Source organism: Schistocerca piceifrons, chromosome 2 (genome assembly GCF_021461385.2).
Source record: "Schistocerca piceifrons isolate TAMUIC-IGC-003096 chromosome 2, iqSchPice1.1, whole genome shotgun sequence".
In the NCBI taxonomy this organism is placed as follows: Eukaryota; Metazoa; Arthropoda; class Insecta; order Orthoptera; family Acrididae; genus Schistocerca; species Schistocerca piceifrons.
The window spans coordinates 478583616-478602199 of record NC_060139.1 but is presented as its reverse complement, the minus strand read 5'-3'; the positions used below and the strand labels follow the sequence as shown (position 1 = coordinate 478602199).

The 18584-nt window shown below is 40.7% G+C and overlaps 1 protein-coding gene and 2 non-coding genes across 3 annotated transcripts in view; 1 reads left to right on the top strand and 2 right to left on the bottom strand.

Moving 5' to 3' along the window:
- Nucleotides 1-18584, top strand: part of LOC124775501 (RNA-binding protein 25-like) — a 76762-nt gene that overhangs the window by 22028 nt on the left and 36150 nt on the right. The window contains exon 2 of the mRNA XM_047250333.1: nt 11526-11702. Within this exon, the coding sequence (XP_047106289.1) occupies nt 11526-11702 (177 nt within the window). The remainder of the gene's footprint in view (nt 1-11525; nt 11703-18584) is intronic.
- Trnar-acg lies at nt 1825-1897 on the bottom strand. The gene has a single exon. It is a non-coding gene; the product is annotated as a tRNA-Arg (tRNA).
- Nucleotides 9339-9428, bottom strand: Trnay-gua. The gene is given in 2 exon segments: nt 9339-9374; nt 9392-9428. It is a non-coding gene; the product is annotated as a tRNA-Tyr (tRNA).

Genomic DNA, 18584 nt, shown 5'->3' with positions numbered 1-18584 from the left:
ACATCGGGCCATTGGCCAAATTACCATCTACAGACTGTGTAGCCGGGAAAAATAATCCGAAATGTCCGGGATTTTCGAAGTTTTTGTCCGGGGTCGGCAATTTAAGTGATGGCAGGCCTACCCCAGCGACACGTCAAGTTAATTTGTTACGCGTTAATGGCGCCTGGAACTATTTAATCCACAACAGTATATGAATCATTTTTAAATGATGAAAAGAACAATTACTCCATTCAGTTCATAATTCAATGAACATGGATATTTCTTATGTTACCTTTGGCATACCCCTGAGTTACGTCTTCACTTAGGACACCCTCTGTCAGTATAATGTGGCTTTGCTTTAATTCAGCTAGCCCGCATCTCGTGGTCGTGCGGTAGCGTTCTCGCTTCCCACGCCCGGGTTCCCGGGTTCGATTCCCGGCGGGGTTAGGGATTTTCTCTGCCTCGTGATGGCTGGGTGTTGTGTGCTGTCCTTAGGTTAGTTAGGTTTAAGTAGTTCTAAGTTCTAGGGGACTTATGACCACAGCAGTTGAGTCCCATAGTGCTCAGAGCCATTTGAACCATTTTAATTCAGCTAATTAAAGGAGTGCAGGCAGGCTTCACTCAGAAGAATGAATTGATAGCTCCGTCATCTAAAACAGTAAAGAGCGGTTTCAGTTAAAAGAATTAGTGCATGGTTCAACCGACAGAAAAGCTCATTGTTTTCACTTGAAAAGAAAGAATGAATAATTCAGTCAAGCTGAAAAGCTACAACGGTGTCTAATCTTTTCATTCTACTGCTCCCGCTGACTGCTTTGACTCTAAAAAAATAATAAATAAATAACTAAATGAATAATAATTCAACCGACAAGTAAAACTATAACCGACTGACACGATTGTTTTCAGTCAGTTGCTTCCACAGACTAGTTTCACTCAAAAGAATGAGTGAATAATTCAACCGAGACCTGTAACGACAACCGAATGAGTCGATTGTTTTCATTCAGTTGTTCCTATCACTACGCAAATGCCCTATAGAAATTTCCGTACTAAACTGAAAATGTATCAGGTTCTGCAGGAGAACCTGGAACTCTATCACTAATTAGAGGTTGTTTTTTCATCACAGGCGCGAAACTGTTGCGATGCGTTTCTTGACCTCATGGTGTTGGGTAACTTGTGATCACTGTTCAGCCGTTGTTTCTCTCCCACTTTGTAGGCAGACAGCAAGACACGTCCATCTGAACTAAAATTACCCTGCCATTCTGCACGATGCCGCTACATTCGACAACCTCTTGTTGCTTTTACTTTAGACACTGTATTCCCTTGCGCTTCACAGCACCAGAAACGAATAAACATGAGTTGATAAGAATTTGCGACATGTGGTGCAATATGGCTAGGGACAAGGAAAGCCCGTCTTCCCTTGTGAGTGTGGTCGGTAAGATGATGAACACACAGCTGCAAGCTGATACACAAAAACATAACATACATTCTACATTTAAGGCATCGAATATATTTTATATGAAACACATAGTTCACACGGTCTTCCCTCGTTTAAGTACCACTAAACAAATGGAAAACAAAGATGTAGCATACTGACAAAAATTGCAAATATGTGCTAATAACCGAAAAACAGCAAGTTATGTAATGATAGAAAAAGGTTTAAAATGTGTATTTGCATAACATAATATTTACATAAAATGCCCTTGTTTTAGGTCTGCTGTCCTTACACCACAGCAAAGAAAATAACCACTGAGTGAAGCAGCTACAGACACTTCCCATAGTTTCAATTTAATACGTGCTATTTTGGTACCCATTCTCACAAAGACAGTTATGTTGAATTATTAAAATTTCCGACCCTGCCAGGATTCGAACCTGGAATCTTCTGATCCGTAGTCAGACGCGTTATCCGTTGCGCCACAGGGCCGCGACATTTCGAATAACTGGACTCGTAATTCTTATTCAGTCAGTAAAAATACGGCTTTCATGTTTCGTCTCTTCAATTTCACAGTTCAGTCTAATAGTCTTTATCTAAATATACACACTACTGAATAAGATTATCCGTGCCTCGCTTCAGCGAAGATCGATGGGCGTGATTACAGCCGTTTCGTGTACAGCTGTCGTGGCAACTTGCAACGTTATGTGCGGTAGATCTATTCGTTCTAATGGTGATACGACTGAAAAGCGTTAACGTCATAATAAATAATGCAATCATTACTGTATTTAGTTTGTGATCTTAAGAGTCACAGAGGAAGGAAAGCGTGCTGTGAAAATAGACTGTACTGTTGATAACTGAAACAAATTTCCTCGTGTAATGTAGAGTCTAATAAGTACATTATGTGCCTACGAAATATGGCATATCCCATAAAGAATGAATGATAGGCAGTATTGTTAAGCAGCCATTTGCCCCTTCTTTTAAAACACGTTTGTCTGACACACATAGCGACGCAAGGTGACACAGACATTACTTTAGCGGTGGCTAGTATTAAGCTTCATATAATGACATAAAATGTTATAGTTGATAGTTAATCACGTTATTTTTGTTTTATATTGGCTCCTTATAGTTGTAAGATTAAATATTTTTTTGATTTTTTTGTATTTTCGTTAGGTGTTCAACGGCACTTGGGTGCAATGTACAAAAAAAATGTTAATGACCCCCTTGCGTCAACAAGAATGCGGTTGCTCAAGGAGTCTATCAAGACGTTATTTCCCAGAAAACCGAAGCGCAAATCGGTCATAGCTTTTTTTTATTAACATCACCATCAAGTACAAAACAATTTTCCTTTTTGCAGAGAAATGAATTATCAGGGTAAAAATAATCGTCCACTGCAGGTTCACTTGAGATACTCTGTGCTGCTTATAAAAGCTTGCTGTTCCAGTCAGACATGAACTGTGCCACAACGGCATGTTTTCCGCTAACAGCAGCCGATGGCATCTTTTGTAAAGAACATGAACATCTGCTACCTACTGCGGCAGCACTGCAGCGAGGCATCAGTATAAAAGGAACGGACTAGTAAGAGAAGGTCTGTTTCAATAAATGCAACAACTTACGTTGCTGATGGCTTCGTAGTGCGTTATGCGTGGAGGCATGAAACACGCTACGTTAATTGCTCTATGGTCATGGTTTGAGCTGCTACAGTGGTGGAGTTTAGTACAAAGGTACGTGGTTATATGTGGAAAAAAATGTTTATTTACATATTTCGTATTGCACGCGTTTTTCCCATACGGTAAACAAAACAAAACACGTACACGTTTCACTATTATAGTTAGGACATGTACTTAAAAACTGAGAATGGCAGCTTTCGGGTAGGAAAGGGCGAAGCTGGCATAAAGGTGGGTCCGCTAGATGACGTGCACAATGATTGTTGTTAACAGTTCGCTCCAATTACAGGTTGGAGGTGTGTCTCCTAATGTCGTACGGCAGTTATTTGTGATAATGCAGCGTGGTCAGCCTCACTGGGTGAAGAGCAAGCAAGTACTACGGCGTACAAAGAAATCGACATGTCTAATCGCCAGTCTGAAAAGAAATTAGAGCGTTACAGTTCTGTTATTGATAATTTTGTCAGGTTGGGTGCACGCTATGGCAAACATGACCGGACACGAAAACTCACCATCCGATACGCGTTTGATTATGCGCAAAGCAAAAGTCGACGGCTTGTTTCCTCCTCAAATCACTTCCAGACGCGATAGACATATCCTGGCATTCAAGAAACGGCTCTGAAAGCCACCTTCAAACAATGTGCATATGGAGGCTCGGCCGAAGTTTGCGGAAGAACATATGTCATAGACCGTAGAATAGAACAAAGTAATTTTTAATGACGAAAAGTAGTTTAATTTGGATGGCCCAGATGGTTCTCATGATTACTGGCATGGTCTCCGTACAGAAGAACACGTTCGGTGAATCTTTGGCGGTGACAGTGTTGTTATCTGGACAGCATTTTGCGCTGAAGGCACGTACAACATAGCATGGCTGTACCCCAAAATTAAGTCCGATGATTATACGGAAGTGCTGGAAGCTGAATTGGTTTTTATGTATGAGGAATTTGACGATGATAATACACTATTCCAACACGATAACGCTGGTATTCACAGATCTGCTAAGACAAAATCGTAGTTTCAAGATAAAGGTATTCTAATTCTGAGCTGGTCATTGAGAAGTCCGGATTTAAATCCCATGCAGAATCTACGGGAGGGGGGGGGGGGGGGGGGTCCTAGCACGACGTGTTTATCACAGTGGATGGCAGTTTCATAGTGTGGCCGAGCTAAAAACTGCAATTCGAGTGGGGTGGACTTCAGTCTCCGAAGAAGAGATCACTGCCCTTATACAATCAATTTCTACGAGGATTTTTGCAGTTATTAGGGACAATGGAGAGTCGACTAAATATTAGGTTATAGTTGTAATCTACTGACAATACCTCTCACAGTTTAAGAATATTCTCGCGGAAAATGGCATTTTTTCGAGGGTATGCCACCTAAGATTTTTCAGTACTTTCGTTACACAGTAGCTTGTCAAACGACATTGCCAAATCGGATCACTCTCCTTTGCATAAGGTCGATGTCCTCTGTTCGTCCAACCTTATTACAGTTCAGCAGTACAGAAGCATGAGCCGAAAAACTTTCCATTTGGATTTTTTTTTTTGAGAAAAATAGCAGATGCTCAATATCCTACCAGCGAACTATAATTTGCTTTACCTGCAATTGAACCCCTGCTTGTTCTGTCACTACAAACTGCCACTCCATAATATTTGTGTCTCAACAATCCTGCAGTGAAGTTGCCGCGCTTTTGCATTTTGTGCAGTGCCTAATCGCTTTCCTTATATTAACAACTGTCTAACACTCTGCACCGTGCTGTAAGTTTGTTAGTGTTTAACTTTGTAATCTTGAAGTGATTTTCAAAGGACAATTTCCTCACAGGTAACTGCGTCCTCTACAAAACTTTCTAGTCATTTGGCAGGTGCATACTTCATCACAACTACCACACTTCCGGGTATTGACTTTAATATTTATAACCTTTAATCACATTATCTATTGTGTTTCAGGCAATTTCCAAGCGTTTTAGTGACTTTAAACCAATCTCTTGAATTGTGCATGTGAAGGCATTGGCACTATTTTTTCAGAAATGTATGTTGTACGTCACGTCAACACGTCATGCTCTCTCTTCATTGTTTTTATTGTCAACTCATAACAGATGCCTGAAGATTTGTCGTAAATGCCCGCTTTTACTTTCTTATCCAACTTGTCGATAATATTCGACTGATAATTTGCTATTGCGTTTTTGAAAATCTTCTGCTGCCATGGGTGACTCGATTTTGCGCTAATAACTGCGTCAGTGGTAATCTGCTTCCTACACATTCCCTACTCCTATTCTCCACTGCATTCAGTAATCATCAGGCGAGGGAAATTGATTTGATTGTTTCGATATCAACGATAAATCCGATATTTGCACCTATCGAATCATCATCTTTGCCACTTCTTTAATGTCTTCTGCACTGCCTGCATACAAAGAGTCGTCAACATAACTATACTAATAAATAAGTATTTGAATAATGTATGGGTGTGGTTTTAAAAACAAAGTTAAAGGTAATTGTTAAAAATTTTCGCTATAATACTGGCAAGACTGTTTCCTACTGCCAGCCCTTCTTTATGAACGAACATTTTCCCTCTGAACTTCGAAATGTTGCAAGAGATGATAAAACTCAAAATCTAACAGATTTCCAATATTTCCCAAGTACTCTTTTTTATGGCGAATTATATTACCTTTATAGGATAATGTGCCAGGTTCCGATCAGGCACTCATTTTTAGTCTGCCAGTAAGTTTCGAATCACCACAGTCTCCACTGCGAAGCCATAATTCGCTCTAGACCTTTAATGATATTTATGGTTTTGTATAAAGGTTCGTAATGTTGACATAAACTAAGCAACATGAAGGTGAAATTTTAACTTTTCTGTTCGAGTTTTCAAACCTGTGTCTTTTTGTAAGCTATGGGACTGAATGTGTAAAAGTTACTTAGTTTCTTATTTTTAATTCGCGTAGAAATGCGTTCTCAATTTTTACTGCAATGCTGTTCCTCATGCAATTTTTTAACTTAGCCACTGGAGTTGCTACGTTGCCTTTATCACTAATTTTCTTTATATTATTACTTCGAGATATGACATTGTGTGAACTGCCCCTTTCACAGATAGCAGGCCAATTCGAGGTTCACAGTTTCCCTGTGAAGTAACAGACTGTACATTTTATCCAAATCCTCTTTGATCCTCGCTACACCTCATTAGATTAGCGACCACCTCTGCCCTTTAACCCCCGCCCCCCTCTTCTTAAAACGTGATGTAACTTGTAGATGGCCTTTTAACATATGTTAATTTCGAATGTATAATTATCGTCAAGTTATATGTGGTGTAATGACCTATCTAAACGTACGTTGCAACACAGGATAACTTTTCAGAAGTTAACTAAAGAATTACATTGAAAAAAAAACTGTACTTTCAACAAAACTTGTTTGCAAAATATTTCATCCTCTTCTGATTTTAATGATCGTTTCTAAAAATTGAATATAATACAGTAGATCGAAGTGAAAGCTTAAGTGATTGTATTTATGCAAAAAAACGTACCTTTTATTTTAAAATGGCTCTGAGCACTATGGGACTTAACATCTGTGGTCATCAGTCCCCTAGAACTTAGAACTACTTAAACCTAACTAACTAACCTAAGGACATCACACACATCCATGCCCGAGGCAGGATTCGAACCTGCGACCGTAGCAGTCACGCGGCTCCGGACTGAGCGCCTAGAACCGCGAGACCACCGCGGCCGGCTTTTATTTTAAAATTTTTATTTCGTATAACAAGTATAACGGCGCCACAATCTCCCAGTAAGGGCCAATAGGAAGCAAACGAAAGAGAGTACACAACAAAGAATCGAGATTTTTTCAGAAGCACAGGCAGGAGGAAACAATCTCCTTCTGGGCTCGGACGCTGCCGGCGCGAGCCGAATCATGATGAATAACGGCAGGTACTTTTCTCAGTTGTTGAATTCTTACACTTGACATAGTTTCTTGTGAATATCGAGACCACGTTGAAATACAAAATTAACTGTTCCTCCTATGGACCACCACTCCATAATTCTCTCTACAGCCTTGAGCTGGCTTATTTCTCCAAGTGTAGTCTGAGCCGGAAGGACACATCTTTCTTATGATCTGGCCGTGCGGTTAAGGGGCTCCGGAACGCCCTATACTTGCAATGTTAAAATAATGCTTATATATTACATCTTTCCTCACAAAGTATTTGAGGTAGGAAGTTGAACTTTTTACGGATTATTTATTGGAATATGGGCTACGACTTAACACAGGGATATTACAAAATTTTAGTTCAGTTATTAAATATGATTTTTTTTTTCAATTGTAATGAAAATTCACAACATTTTTTTGCAATTTTTTGTTTATAGATTCAAAAATATACAGTTTTTTGGAAAAAGGCTGTGTTAAATTATGCAGAAGGTACTGTGTAACATTTACTGAAAGTTTGAAACAAATATGTTTGGAAGATCCTTAGAAAACGTGTAATTAGTATGAGAAAATAAAAGTTTTGGGAATCGAGCGACAAAGATTGGATTAACTTTTTAGTGCATTCCAGGTCCATAGGATGGATTAACTTCATCCTCTGCAAACTCCTCCTCCAGCTTCCTCTTGTTCCTCCTCCTGTTTACTCTTGCTTGTATTTCTAGACTCTTTACAGCCCTGTCTGCAGCCCGAAGGCGTTCCTTGTCTAAAGCAAGCATCGCTCGTTGTTGTGTTCGTAGATTTTGCTACCATTTTCTTCAGTTGCAGTTACTGCAACACCGTTCCAAAAGGTGGTCATGTATGAACACTTATCACATTTCAGTTGTATTTCACTAGCAAGTCCTACGTGCTTTATTATGGAGAGTTGCAGACCAACTTCACTACAATGAATACATCTTACACAGTTTGAAAAAATTACTTTGAGAACCGACATATCAAATATTTCATTCACACCGATTCCCCCATAAAACATTCATAGTTTTCACTCATTGAACCAAGCTTCTTCTGTGAAGTATTTTCTTTCCCACTTAGACTGCTATGGGCAGGTGTACTTGAGACGTTAGGTTCACTCACTTGATTATCGTCTTTATTGTTTACAGTAATAACACATACCTTTGGCTTTCCAACATTTCTCCTTTTCTTAAAGGCCTTCAGAGGATTTCTAATAACTTTACTTTTACTCATTATTATACTTGAACAAAACAGAGACTCAAGAAACAGAATTAATTACGAATATTTTCGAGATAACGACAGAGTAAATAAACATGAAACAATCGACAATCACACCAGCGATATATATTGAATCATCACAGGTTAGCCACAACACATACTTTATCTCATCACTAAAATGTACCTGATGAACACGGACGTTAATAATAACACCATTTGACATCAGTATAACAGCGCCACAGTGGGGCACGCCCATGTAGAACACATTAAAAAAAAATTAAAAATAGTTGTAGTCTTCGGAATTGAATAAATTATATATCTATTAAAAGGTAATAGTCTGCAGATTCAGAAAACGCAAAAAAGTAAAAATTGAACTTTTCATGATTTTGAGCCTTTCCGGAGCCCCTTAAAGGCGCTGCAGTCTGGAACCGCAAGACCGCTACGGTCGCAGGTTCGAATCCTGCCTCGGGCATGGATGTTTGTGATGTCCTTAGGTTAGTTAGGTTTAACTAGTTCTAAGTTTTAGGGGACTAATGACCTCAGCAGTTGAGTCCCATAGTGCTCAGAGCCATTTGAACCATTTCTTATGATCGGGATCCTGCGATGTCGGACACCAAATTAGGCCCACTTCAGTGATAACTGAAAGCAAACCCTGTAATGAGCACTTTGCAAGAATTGCAGGCTGCACTGAGTGTACAGCAAGTTATTTTGAAAATGTGAGATAAGCAAGACGGTGGTGGGACTTCAGTGGCAAGGAACCGTAGTTGCGGCTTCAGCCAATGGTGTTTATCAGCCATGTCTGTATAGTACCTGTGGAAGATTTACCATTATTTATAATTCGACCCAATTCAAACGCATTCTTTAACAAATGTACGTAAAAATATCGTTTATCATTCATAAACACACAAAAGCTGGATGATTTCATATTTTTATATCAATTTAATGATATTTTTGTTTTAGTATCCTACGACGATAATAAAAATAAAATGGAAACGTCACTTTAGCGATGTAAATGTACGTAGCATTTCCCAGCTCAGAGTCTCGTCTGGAAATTCATAATCATTTAGCGCAAATGGTGATACTGAAATGTGTCTTTTACCGAGCAGAAAGGAAGAGTGTAGCACATAAAAAAATTAAAAATATTCCTTCGGGCCGGATTTGAACCAGCGACCTATGGATTTCCGCATTTCATACCACTACAGTCCACCGCTCTACCAACTGAGCTACCGAAGGAGTGTACAGGATGCGTCACATACAGAGCAATTGTGAAGATTCAACATTATGAAGTGTGATATTCTTATTAGTGGGTGGAGCATTTAGTGAGAACGTTCTTTTGCTTTATAATCTCTCAACATATTATCGACGATTGTATTGAGAAACTTTACCGCCTGGTAAAGTTTCGAAACATGAAACGTGCAGTATATTTAACCTATCTATAGTCTGCCACGGGTTATTTGTGATTAAATGCATAATGCCACTGATGAATTTTGCCCATAGATTAGCCTTTTACTTAGCTTTTTTTTAACGATGAATCAGTTTGAACTTTAATATACTCCATTCTTCCAAGTATGTGAGGTAGTGTTGCATAAACTGTTAGCCAGTGTTAGTCTCAAAGTCTGTTTTCAGTTGTCCGAAAACACTAACTTGAAATCAAGCATAGGAACCTGAGGTGGTCAAGATGAATGGCACTATTCTTTCTTCTCTTCCGCAATGAATTTTCAAGCACCTCTTAGAACGACATATTTAAAATTAGAGTTTACACTACTTGCGGACAACGAGACTAAACAATACTTTTCCGTTAGGTTGAAGTGGCCTGTCGCCATGAAGGTCACCCGCCACAGAAACAAACGAAACGACACATGCACGATGTGCGGCAGGGGAGGGGAGGGGAGAAAAAGAGAGAGAGAGAGAGAGAGAGAGAGAGAGAGAGAGACGGGGGAGCGCATCCAACAGATTAAAAAAAACTTTGGGAAGGAGCGATGTATATACGTTCCAGGATCTTTCATTCAACATACACATATTTTATTAACAATAAAACAGAAGTAAGCTATCACGTATATTATTTGAATATTTAAAGTTTTTTATTGATTTGGTCTTCACAAACCCATATGTGATTCATTGGTATGACTGACACATTTTCTCGGATTGTTGCAAATTCATATTTTCGACTTTACTATAATTTTACATTAATATAATATGAAATACGAAACGTGATTATAATTCTAAGTGGAGCATATTAAGTAAGTTCAGAGCACAAGGGGATTAGTGAGCTTGTTAAAGAGAATACTCATTAGGCGAAACACAAGCAAGCACCTCTTCATATAAAGATTGTTTCTCTGGTGACAGATAAAATACTTGACATTAAGAAACTGCCACCGTATTTTTCATTGTTTGTGGGTATTCAACTTTTTTGTAAATGTAAGACTAAATAAAAAACAACATACACAGAAAATTGCTTTACAGACTTATTTAGAGGTTAGAAGGAGGAGAGCGCAAATCACTAATTTAACAAATGGATAAGCATGAAACAATACGTAGATGTACATATCTAACTAAAATAGCTCTTCACTGGCTACATGGTGAAAACAGTAACTGGAAAATAACGAGAAAAATAAACTGAAAATCCACTTTCAGCGGCTCTCTTCACAGTTCCCCATCACTATCAGTATGCACACTGTATACATTCTTCTTGTATCGGTGTTGATTAGTGGCTGGAGGAGCAGAGTGGGGTGGTAGATGTCAGCTTCAACTGCACGAATTTGGGATGGTGGTTGCATGGCTCCATCTGAAGGGATTGCTGTCTTGAATGTTGACATGGATGTGTTTGTAGTAAGTTTATGAATTCTTGTCGGTGGTTGTTGGCAATCATGGCCTTCGCTTCTCTTCTCGTGACACATCTAGTGCGCACACGACACGACGCACTTCGATTATTTCGCGCCGCGAAATGAAATAGTGCACGACCCCTTCTATTGTGTGTACTCTTTCCTTAGCGAGTAATGATTAGTTTTAAAGTCGCATTGCACAGTTTTCTTCCTTACTCTAAGTGCACATTTCTGCTCTATTACGGTATGAGAAAGATAGACCTGTGAATTTTCACTGTTTCTTTTTATTTCCTTTTCTCCTCTTCCAGTGTTCATGCTCATATCTTTTGACGGTTTCAATATTTTCATCAGTTTTGTACAAGTTCATTGGTGCACTGCTCGTGGTTCTGTTCTGATGTGTTCACTTTCTCCGCATCACATAGAATGGTGAGTTATCGCTAGTGCCTGTATCTGCCTTGCAACGGCATGCACCGGCACGCCCTCTGAGCGGTTCCTTTTTCCCTGGCAGCCTGGTGCGGCGGCGGCGGCTTTTGACACTGCAGGTAGAGCTGCCGCCTGCCGTGTTGTCATGTCTGCGTCTCCCGTGCAGGGGCCCGCCGGACCGTTGCTTCTCTTCTGCTTACCGCCCGTCGCCGCTTTTACTCCCAGGGCCGGCAACTCTGTTTCCGAACACATCATGGCACTGGCGAGTGCTTTGTCCCTAGCGAGGCGGGCAGACCGTCTCCGCGGGCACATGCTTCGCATATGATCAACGGCGTCACAAATGGAACAGGTTGGCGGCTGCCCACTGTATTTAATAAAAGCTCGGTACCCACAGATTATTTTGAAAGACGGGACGTGTTTTCTTAAATTGATTTTCACGGTACGCACACCATTTTCAACGGGGAATCTGAATGTTTTAGGCCACTTATCTCTTGTAACTGTCAGAACCCTGCCGTACATGTTTAAACATTTGCTAATTTCTTCATCCGGTATTTCGAATGGCAAGTTAATTACCTTTATTTTCCTAATACCAAAACCTACGAGCATTACAACAACATCGCTCACCGCACCGTCTATATGGCGAAATTTCAGAATTCCATTGCTCTCTCTGGCCAGTTCCTCGCACTGTATGGCACTAGACAGTTTTAGGAATAGAGAGTTCTGCGCGAAATCAAATCGGACGTCTTTCACACTTTTTTTCTCCAACTTAATTTCTTCAAAAATCCATTTGTGAATTTCGAGAGCAGAAGGCGTTTTAAACTTCCTATCGAACGCGCACTGGACTGTGTTCACAATGCTATCAGCTGACATTGTATCAGAAAATGAAATTCAAATCAATAGAAGGGTACTCGCCAAGGCGACGACTGTGTAGCCTGCAGGTGTCCTGTGCGTCCTCGGTCTCGGCTAACTGGCTCCGCACGCGATGGTCACAGGCTGGCCGCCAGGCAGCTACTGACTCGCGCACCCTCTACCTGCCAGAGCGGAGGAGCGGATGAAAAAATTACGTCGGCCTTTTACTTAAACTTACACTCTTGCCAAAAATTAAAGTAAAAAACTACTATTTACCCGTCAAGTGTCTAACTCACGATACTATCATACAGACTCTCAACAGATGTCTGTACGATCGTTTTCTGCACGGAAGACGGCAATCCGGTCAATAGACAATCACGCCAACGATGACGTCATGGCACCTACCAACGGGCTAGAGTTTGCAGCGTAGCCCTACATCCACAATCGCTGTGTACACACTCATAGACGGTGCTGTATGACAGAGAAGACGCCTACCACACATTCTGCGGTGGAGGGCCATAGGAAGAATAGAAGCAGGGCAGTCGCAAATTCATGTGGCCCAATGGCTTAATATGAATCGTTCTCTTTCTCGAATGTGGCAACAGCTTGTAGAGACCGAAACCGTATCCCGAAGACGAGGTCAGGGCCGACCACGCATGACATCAGAAACGGAGGACCGTTATTTGGCTGTAAGGGCACGATGGTACAGCCTTAGCACTGCACGGCAACTAGCATCTGACCTTGTAGCATCCACTGAACGTGTTGCATAGAAGCAAACGGATTACAGAAGGCTTCGGCAAAGCGGCCTTCATTGTCGGGAACCTACTGTATGTCCTCGCACAAGTGAGCGTCTAGAGTGGAGTCATCAACATGCCACCTGAACGGTCGAACAGAGGGCCAATGTTGTTCTGACAATGAGTGCCGGTTTGGTCTTGAGAGTGACTCGGCGGATTCGCATCTGGAGGGATTGGGGGCTGTCAGTTATCGTGATGGAGTACCTCGCAGAATATTGAAGTACCGTGCTGCAAATGTTAGTCCTGTACTTAGCCATTTTGTAATGTTCCCTTTAAGAATGGTCAAATAGGTGGTGCCCAGGGATTTATTTATATAAATGATATGCCCCCTAGTATTACAGGTGATTCTAAAATACACACATCAAAAAAAGTTTTGCATCTCCCCGGTTCCCAGAACTCGGAAAGATAGATGTTGACTGTGGATACTGATCACAGATACAGTCCCTTTGACTGTTCAGATATGTCACTGAACTCGCCCAAAGATGTAAATAACCACGCATGAGCAGCGCCTATTAGACGAAAGGGGTCCGACAGCTGATCAGTTCCAGTCATTCCACCAGGAAGGAGGTACACAGCTCGTGTTGCCTGTACTTCAACCATGCCTAGACGGTAAATACCGCGGTTCGATCGCGTCCGCATTGTTACTTTGTGCCAGGAAGGGCTCTCAACAAGGGAAGTGTCCAGGCGTCTCGAAGAGAACCAAAGCAATGTTCTTCGGACATGGAGGAGATACAGAGACAGAAACTGTCGTTGACATACCTCGCTCACGCCGCCCAAGGGCTACTACTGCATTGGATGACCGCTGGCTACGGATTATGGCTCGGAGGAACCCTGATAGCAACGCCACCATGTTGAATAATGCTTTTCGAGCAGCCACAGAACGTAGTGTCACGGCTCAAACTAAGCGCAATAGGCTGCATGATGCGCAACTTTGCTTTAGATGTCCATGGCGAGGCCCATCTTTGCAACCACAACACCATGCAGCGCGGTACAGACGGGCCGAACAACATGCCGAATGGACCGCTCAGGATTGGCATCACGCTCTCTTCACCGATGAGTGTCGCATATGCCTTCAACTAGACAATCGTCGGAGGCGTGTCTGTAGGCAAGCCGGTCAGGCTGAACGCCTTAGAAACACTGTCCAGCGAGTGCAGCAAGGTGGAGGTTCCCTGCGGTTTTGGGGTGGCATTATGTGGGCCCGACGTGCGCCGCTGGTAGTCATGGAAGGCGCCGTAACGGCCGTAACACCCTCCGACCGATAGTGCAACCATTTCGGCAGCATATTGGCGAGGCATTCGTCTTCATAAACGCGCCTCCATTGTGCATATTTCGTGAATGACTTCCATGAGGATAACGATATCGCTCAACTAGAGTGGCCAGCATGTTCTCCAGACATGCACCCTACTGAACATGCCTGGGATACATTGAAAAGGGCTGTTTATGGACGACGTGATCCACCAACCACTCTGAGGGATCTACGCCGAATCGCCGTTGGGGAGTTGGACAATCTGGATCAACAGTACCTTGATGAACTTATGGATAGTATGCCACGACGAATACAGGCATGCATCAATGCAAGAGGACGCGCTTCTGAGTATTAGAGGTACCGGTATGTACAGCAATCTGGACCACTACCTCTGAAGGTCTCGCTGTATGGTGGTAAAACATGCAATGTGTGGTTTTCATGAGCAATAAAAAGGGCGGAAATGATGTTTATGTTGATCTCTATTCCAATTTTCTGTACAGGTTCCGGAACTTTCGGATCGGAAGTGATGCAAAACTTTTTTTGATGTGTGTATTTCTGTTTGCTGATGACACTACCTTGATAGTAAAGGATATTGTGTGCAACATTGCCACTGTTTCCAATAGTGCAGTTCGTCACATAAGTTCATGGGTGGTAGAAAATAAAGTAACAGTTTATCACAGTAAGATTCAGTTTTTACGTTTTCTAACACGCAATTCCACAAAACTCGACGTTTAATGAAACTGAACAGTTCAAATTTCTTGGTGTTCAGATAGTAAACTGTCGTGGAAAGCCCACGTTTAGGATCTTGTTCAGCGACTTAATGCTGACATTTTTACTATTCGAACGGTATCTTAAATGATAGTTCGACACGAAAAGTAGTCTACCTTGCTTATTTTCATTCGCTTGTGACATAGGGTATTATGTTTTGCGTAATTCTTCCCTGTCTCAAGGGTCATTTCTGTCTCAGAAACAGGCAGTTCTAGCAATAAGTGGTGTCAATTTGTGAACCTCTTGTGGGCCCCTGTTCACTATTCTGCGTTGTGTGTCACGGAGAGGTCTACTGTTGAAAATTCGAGTGTGCATTTTCCGAGAAGAATCGGACAACATATTACTTCCTCCTACACACATCTTACGAAATGACCATGACAAGAAAACGCGAGATATTAGAGCTAATACAGAGGCTCACCGACGATCATTCTTCTCACGCGATGAGAAAGGTCGGAACGAAATTTTCCGAAGTAAACACACACTCGGATAGCCATGAGCGTGGACTCTCAAAAATTTTACGTTATGGGCATGTTACAAACGCATCTAGTTACGTGAAACCAGGGGCATCTATGCACGAAATTACAAAAAGCATGGGATCGGAACTTCTTCAAATGCAAATGAATGCACAGTGATAGTGGGGGGGGGGGAAGCCAATGATGTTCACAAAAATGAATTATCGAGTGCCGTCGAAAACAAAGGAAATACTGGATACCAATAAGAGTAAAACAATGATCATCATTGTAATTCCGCATAGACACGACCTCATTAAACATTCGTGCGTAAATAAAGAAATCATGAAAGCCAACAAACAGTTCGAGGACATATGCAAAACGCGTGAAAACTCTCAATTTCTGCCAGTTAACCACCTAAGAGAGAGAGAGAGAGAGAGAGAGAGAGTTTTACAAGACATGGTATGCACTTAAACGGAAAGGGAAAGAGACTTCTCAGCTCTAAAATTATGGAGATGTTGATGGCAACAGCAGAACCAAGATTACCTTGCCAGCCACAAATAATAGTACAGCAACCACCAACAACTACAGCAGTAAACCCATCAAAAACTATAGAAAAAAAACAACAAAAAAACACTATCAACATCAGAAACAAAACCACCATCACCAGCTGATACAGCACAGCCCTTACCAGCGACAGAAAAACCAGCATCGAATGAAGCAAGACAATCCTCAGATGTGGCAGGAACTACAGATGCAGCAACATCATCTCAATCAACAGCAGAGCCACCATCACAGACAACAACAGCCGCTATCACAAGTAATGGCAGCATCAGCATTGCCAGAATCAGGACTATCATCACATGAACAAGCAACAAGGGAAGAAGCAACAACAGAAGAACGAACATCAACATAACAAGAGAAAAACTTCACCACCATGCCATTTTAAGGATTTTTTAGTAGAGACTTGGGGGGAAAAAACATTAAGATAAGCAGTCTACAAAAATTTGTGTCTGGCCAGGTTAGAGCAGACAATTTTGATGACATCACATCTAGAATAGCAAATAATAATCATATTATGCATTTGAATATTGGAGGTTTATCAAGTAATCTGGTCAGTAAGCTTTACGACTTAGAAATATTTATAGAGAGAACAAAATGGTCTGTAAAGGTTGTTTACTTAAGTGAACATTGGCTCAGAGATAAAAATATAAATTTATTGAACAAAGCAAAATTTCAATAATTTAAATGAAGAACGCTCATTGGAGAGTTGCTGCATAGAACTCATCATATATCGTACCCCTGGATACTCAATCTCCCGCAGTTTTTTGGTCAAACTTGAAAATTCATTCCAACTCAAAGCTGAAAAGTTATGTAAAAAATTGTTGTTTGTGCCGATTTTAATATAGATGTGCGAAAAAATGACAAATTTGCCTTTAAGATGAAGGAGGTGATGTCCACACATGGCTTTATTCTAAATTTTGTAGAAATGACGAGGTTAACTGCTTCGTTGGCATCCTGCATAGATAACATTGCTAGTAGCTTAAACTACAGAGTAACAGAAAATGTATAGAAAGCTTAGGGATCTCAGACCACAGTGCTCTATTGGTGCCATTGCCCTGTGTTAGACCAAAGCACACAAACAAGAAAATCAGAAATTTTAGACAAGAAAATATAGAAATGTTAGTCAATAAAATCAGCCCCATCTCATGCTAAGGCCTCAGTAAATGAAAATTTCAATAACTTTCTGGAGGCCTTCTTGATGGTGTTCAATGAATGCTTTCCTTTTATAACTATAAAAACTGACATACCTAAGAAGGGTTAATGGATAACAAGGGGGTATTCAGATTTCAAGCATGAGGAAAAGAGAACGTCATATGGAGGCAAGTCAATCGAGACCCAGAATTCGTAAATTATGTAAGGCAATATAAGAAAATCTTTGATAAGGTTGTCAGACAAGCCAAAAAATTGGAGAATAATAATTACATTTCAAACGCTAAAAATAAATAAAGCAATATGGACCATTGTAAAGAATGAAATAGGTATTAAAAAAAAGGCAGACAACGGAAATTTGAGCTGGTGGTTCAAAGTGAGACTGCTTGGGACCCTACACGAATCTGTGAAGCGTTTAACAGCCACTTCATATATCCATGTAAAACTGATGAACTTTCACCGCCAACCGTGTACCCTGTTTCCAGTTTACGTAACTCCACTAAATTTACATTCACCCATAACATCCTACTCTGAAGTAGCTGATATCAAAGTCCCTGAAGATTTTAAATTCTGTAGTCTGACATGAAATTCCTATAAAAATAAAGGCGCTCACCCATGGTATTGCACATCCTCTGTCCCTTCTAATGAATCAATATTTCGAGGAAGGATGTTTTCCCGATAGACTGAAGACGCTGAAATACGACCCATTTACAAAAAAGGCAGACGATGAAGTGAGTAATTATCGACCAATCTCATTGTTAGCAATATTTTCCATAATATTTGAAAGAGTTGTGTAACCAGATAGTTAACTATCATAATCTGTATAATATTATCCAGAACAATCAGCATGGTTACCAAAGAGGACACTGCACTGTGCAAGCCATTAATGAACTTATTAAAAAAATTAGTAGTAATCTAGATAAAAATATGAATGTATCGGGCATCTTTTGTGATCTAAGTAAAGCCTTTGACACAGTAGATCCGCAAACCACTACTTCACAAGCTACAAGCACATGGTTGTAGTGAAAATTCGCTGAGATGGATGTTATCTTACCTATTAAACAGAAAACGAATAGTAATAGGAGAAACTGGTAAGAGATTCTTCTCAAGTTGGAAAAAGATCAAGGTGTGCCACAAGAACCTATCCTTGGGCCAATATTGTTATTGTATTATATAAATGACCTTTCAACTAACAATTTCAGACACTATTCTTCATGCAGATGACTCTACAGCAACAGTCTGTTGCAAGAAAAGTGAAAATTTAATTAGTCATCTTCAGCAGTCTCTGGCTGAAATTGAGTCCTGGGTGAGAAATAATAGTCTGA